Raw genomic sequence first — 5,768 nt, 5'->3', positions numbered from 1 at the left:
TTTTAAATTAGATATGGATGAAAATCCTGATTACTTCCAACTGCAATCCTTAGATCAAAAAATACTCAAAGCTCCTGTAGCAATTAAATCTATCTACACAAAAGCATAGAGAAACACTTACAAATAAAGATAATAAATTCACAGAAGACAAAAAACTGGGTTTGCTATGTGTGCAAGGCAAATTATGAAGAAGAAAAGAGATTGAGGTTGAATTTTGTTGTGGCTGAATTGTGATTCATGTGATTGTGCTGTGCACTTCAACTGTATTTCTGAAGACCATAAAAAGCATACAGATATAAAAAAATTCATTAAAAGAAATAACTTCTTTTTCGTCTGCCAAGAATTAAATAAATAACTCTAATTCTTTAATTCTCTTCAATTTTGTTTGTTTAATTTTCTTTAATTTTCACAAAAATTGTGATTTTTGTTGGTAAAATACAATTTTTGCTATATATATTCATTTATTATACTTTACATTTTTGTAGTTGCTGTATAAAAAAAAAAAAATTACAAAAAACAATTTTTTTTTTAATGTTTAAGTTTTTTAGATCTGAATTAAAATTAGTGCCTATAATTGAGTCTAGTGTGCCAATAATTCAATCAAAGTGTCAATACTTGGGACAACAAATCAATGGTTTTCTAATGTTAATATAAGATTTTTTGTAATAATGCAAAGTAAAATGCTTTAAGTGTATCAAAAGCTATTTTTTTAATATTGTGCCAACTTTAAGATTTATGTACACAAATTAGTATTTAGTGTTATATATATATAAGTATATATATATATATATATATATATATATATATATATATATATATATATATATATATATATATATATAAAATAAATAATAAATAAAATATATTTCAGACAACAGGCGTGTACAAATTAGGTGACAGGTCCATTGTTTTTAAAAGAAAAGTATTATTTTAAACTTTGATTAAGTGAATGCATAGAGCAATTCACCAAGGTACAAGCCATCAACTGTTTACGAAAAGCATGTCTATAGTTTAAGATAATTGTATGAAAAGATGGTAATCTGAGCTCTAAAAGCATGAAAGATATACTATCATATTTGTTGTATCCGAAAAACATTTTAGCACATTTGTTGTAGCAATACTGAAGGCATGCCATTGTTTTATCATTATAATTTTGCCACAAAGGACCACCATTTAAACAAATGCAATATGCTTTAAACAGTTTAACCTTCACTCTGGTAAAGCATAAATGAAAGCGTCTAATCAAGATACTTGTATGTGTGTAAAAGCCCTTCACCTCTTTGGTTATATCAAGATCATCGGTTAGGTCATTTTTAATTATATGACCAAGGTATTTAAAAGATTCAACAAAAGCAATTTCACACCCTGACACGCATAATTCTGGGAAGGAGTTTGATATAACTTTTGATTTTTGAGTTGGATTAAACACCATACATACAGTTTTCTTGGTATTAAAGGACATGTTAATTAAAGAAGATTCCTTATTTGTAAAGATAATTAGTTTTTGAAGAAAAAACCAAGAAGGTGCAATTAGAACCATATCATCAGCGTAGGCCAACACATTCATGAATATACCACCTATATTACAACCAATGCGAAGGTTTGATATTGATGAAATCAAATCTTGTATGTAAAAGTTAAATAGAAGTGGCAACAATATTCTACCTTGACGAATCCCATTCCCAATTCCAAAACTAATTGATTTTGTTTTCTGCCATCGAACAGACATTTGTTGATTACTATACCAAAATGCAAGCAAACAAACAAATTTTTTGGGCAGACCAGTATCTAATAATTTTTTGAACAACAGCCAGTAATTCACACTGTCAAATGCTTTATTAAAGTCTATGAAGCAAGCAAATACATGGCTTCCTCTAGATGTGTAGTACTGCAGTCTTTTTAAAATAGTCTGAGCATGACGTTGTTGAGTGATATATATATATATATATATATATATATATATATATATATATATATATATCAACTTAGTTTCTCCGCGCAGCGGCCTTGCTCGGAAAGGTTTGTGTTTCGGAGTTAAAGGGTTGAGAGAGGGTTGTACCACGAATAACAACTAAAAATAAAAATAAAAATAAAAACACAAAAAATTGAGTAGCCTCCTCGACTGTAGTGGCCTCCCTCGGGCCTTGGGGAGGTGAATAATCTTAAAAAAAAAAAAAAAAAAAACTATATATATATATATATATATATATATATATATATATATATATATATATATATATATATATATATATATATATATATATATATATATATATATATATATATATATATATATATATATATAGAAAAACACACATGTAATAAAAGTATAGGATTTCAAATCAAATGAGTAACTATTTGCTAGTCTATTGATAAGTATAATCCATTCACTTTAATAAAATTTAATAGTAGATAAGGAAAGCAGTCAAATTTTAACTTTAATTAAGGATTTTCAAGGTTGTTTTATTTTTAAGGATATTTAAAGTTTTTAAGGAAGAGTGGGAATCCTGACGTTCAATAAATGTATATACATATATTTACATTTATTGAACGTCAGGATTCATACAAATAATATACCCAGAGCTCTAAACACATTTACTGTTGTTAATGTACCCAAGTTTTTTACTGAACAAATTCCTGAACAAATTACATTTTTTATTAATATTACAAAAATTTCCTAATGAGTTACATATAAAAAAAGAGGAAAAATATTTCAATGCTACAATAACTTAGTGAGTTGTTGTATTTTAGGAATAGAAAGAAAAAAATCGTACCAGGACAAATAGGTGATTTTCGGTCTAAATAAAATGCTCCAGCATCGTGAGAGCCAGGAATCGCAAGCTGGTTAATGGGTACTTTTTGTACAATCTGTGATGGAAGATCAGACATCCATGTTGACATGTTGCACAATTTAATAGACAAAATTGTGTTATTTAAAACGTAAAACAACGAACTAGTAAACTTTTTTTATTTAAATCATATGATAAAATGATCGAGAAAAGACGGAGGAGTGAGACGGTTGATTGAATAATAAAATTAAATTTCAGCAGTCCATTAACTATGTCACCAATTTTTTTGGCAATTTTTACCATCTCCCGAAGGCAATTTTACGCCCTTCTTGTTAACAACTTATCAAACTTCCATAAAGCTACGTCAACATTTAATTAACCCAGCCTACCCCCCCCCCCCCCTCAAATGAAATTAAAATGGAAAAAAACATACTTTTTTTAAAGTAATTAAGTTTATTTTAAAAAGTAACATTATTAGTATTAACTTTTCTTGACGTCTCTCCTTCCCCTTGTCAATAATCGTCAAAAATTTTGAGACCCTTACCCCCTATTTTATTGACATATTTAATGGATAGCCCGATGGATTGGCTTTTGGCAGTGATTCGTACTGACGTGTTAGTCAAGTCACTGCCACAACAGTGACACCAAGTTTTGATGCGGAAATTTTTTTATTTTAGAATTTTACCGGTATTGCAAATACTTTGTAATTTGTATATTAGAAAAAAAATTAGGCAGTAAAAACAAAGTTGCAACTGAAAAGAAAATAGGTATAAAGACTACAAAGAATGTGCTAGAAAAAAAAATTATTACTAAAGTTACACCAAAAAGTTTTAATGTTAGTGTCAAATGTCAAAAAGCTTGCGTTAGCCAAGTATAGCAAGTCAGATGTAGCATGCATATAATGCCGAGAGCTGTTCGGCAATTTTAATCCGGGAGAAAAGTAGATCCTGTATTTTGAAAAGACGAAAACTGCAATAATTACTTTGCTTCAAAAGTGATGTTTTTACATAATCATTTTGATAATCAAAGTATCCCAAAATATGTCTTTCTAATTCAGTTTTGATAATCAAATTCCCCCAAAATATTGCCTTTTTATTCATTTTAAATGTAGTTAGGGTGCCCTAGAAAAAAAATAACAATATTTCTCTGATCACTCTACCCGTCCCCCTTTTTAGGACTCTCTAGAAAAAATCAGCATATATTTAATCTGCTTTGTGAAAGATTGTCTATATACCGAATTTCAGGTTGATACCTTATTCTGTTTATTAAACATTTTCAGTGGGCACACCAACATTGGAACAACGTTAAATAAAGTCGTTATTTAGGTTGGATTAACGTTGAATAGTTATTGAAAAGGATGGATAACATTAGATTTAGAACGTTAACCAACGTTGTGATTTTGATGCAAAACGCTGGTGCTTTTTTTTTTTAATAAAAGTTAACATACTCTGGGACTCGACCACGAAAATTGGCAATATTTACCAATATACACTAATATTTTGCAGAAAATATTTTAAAAATTTCGAAAATGATAAAAAAAAAGCGAAACTAACTGTGGTTTTGATCTTGATTTGCTCTAACTAAATCTTGAGTAATATTTCGCGACAATTTTGTTCGTGATAATTTGACGGGATGCATGGGAACAGCGAAGTTAAAGGTTATTACTATTAGAAGTCACATATAAAGATGTGTCCTACATAAATGGGATACACTTGATGTTTTTGTGTCATGCACATTTTAATGTAATAAATGGCTAATTTTCAGAAATATTAGTGTTTTTAAGAAAAATGCAACAACTTTCAGGAGGCGTGAACATCCTAGTTAAATTCTGTTTCGCAGTGCTCTGTGATAAGACCGTTTGGAATTTTTGGAGCACCTAAATACAGTTAATTCCTAACAACTCGAACCTACAAGGGACATAGGAAAATGTTTCAACTTAACGATTGTTTGACTAAAGCGAATTACCGTAAAGTCGAACTTTGGCTAATATGAGATATAAAGTTTGAGTTAAAACGATATTTTTTTCAATGCTAAAGTATAAAGATTAAATATACACCGTTATACTAATAAAAGTGCGAATAATGTTTCACTGATAGAATTTATGTATTGTATTCATGTTGTACTCTCAACAGACACTACTTTGTTTAACAACACAATAATTTCCTTATTGTTTGGTAATAAAATATCGTGTAAAATTTTAGACGCAATTTTGATTTTTAGCTTTTAAAAACTGTGGCCTTTTATTCAAAAATTCATTAAAACGTTAAAATAATTACTTTTTTATCGGTATATTACAATGATTTTTTTTTTTCATGTATGACTTTTTTTAGAAATTGACGATTGTCCGCCCTTCCACCTTTCCCCTCCGCCTCCCCCTCCTTTTTTTTGAAACCTGTGTTGTTGCTCCTGGTATTATAGCATTATTATAGGTCTGATAACGAACTACCCTATTCAGTTCTAAATACTACGAAAAAGTTAAGAAAATACTAGGTAACTGTTATTTATGTTTTATATGAAATGAATTTTTAAAAAAAATATATAATTAAATTATTTTGATTTCTTTATTTCCCATACAAAAACTTCGAGTTATTCCAAGAAAAAAACTAAATAGGGACAGAAAAATTTTAGACTTAAACGGAAAATTTTGTTAGTAATCAATATGGCGATTCCAAGGGACCAAACGAAACAAGTCGAGATAACAAAAGATCGAGTTAACCGGGAATTAACTGTAACTAATAATAATAAAAAAAGATTAAAAAAAAATTGTGTTTTTCGATATTATTATAAAAGTCTAATCCATTTTCTACATCATTTTATTATTTAAAAAAAAAATTCTATCAAAAAATATTTCTGATTATATCTTATCGAAGTTTTATGTCATTGTAAGTCATTGTAACTTTTTGGTTGGTAAACTTGGCTAAAGATTTCAGCAGTCATATGTCCAAAAACCGCCATTAACATAGAGACGCTGTTATTGAA

At 28.6% G+C, this 5,768-nt stretch overlaps 1 protein-coding gene across 1 annotated transcript in view; it reads right to left on the bottom strand.

The window, feature by feature from the left end:
- Window positions 1–3,137, bottom strand: part of LOC101240380 (PI-PLC X domain-containing protein 2) — a 14,693-nt gene extending 11,556 nt beyond the window's left edge. The window contains exon 1 of the mRNA XM_065787868.1: window positions 2,775–3,137. Coding sequence (XP_065643940.1) covers window positions 2,775–2,901 — 127 coding nt within the window. The 5' untranslated portion in view covers window positions 2,902–3,137. The remainder of the gene's footprint in view (window positions 1–2,774) is intronic.
- Window positions 3,138–5,768: the final 2,631 nt, after the last annotated feature.

Source organism: Hydra vulgaris, chromosome 01, assembly GCF_038396675.1.
Source record: "Hydra vulgaris chromosome 01, alternate assembly HydraT2T_AEP".
Taxonomy (NCBI): domain Eukaryota; kingdom Metazoa; phylum Cnidaria; class Hydrozoa; order Anthoathecata; family Hydridae; genus Hydra; species Hydra vulgaris.
The sequence above is the reverse complement of the archived record's forward strand: the minus strand, read 5'-3'. Positions and strand labels throughout refer to the sequence as shown.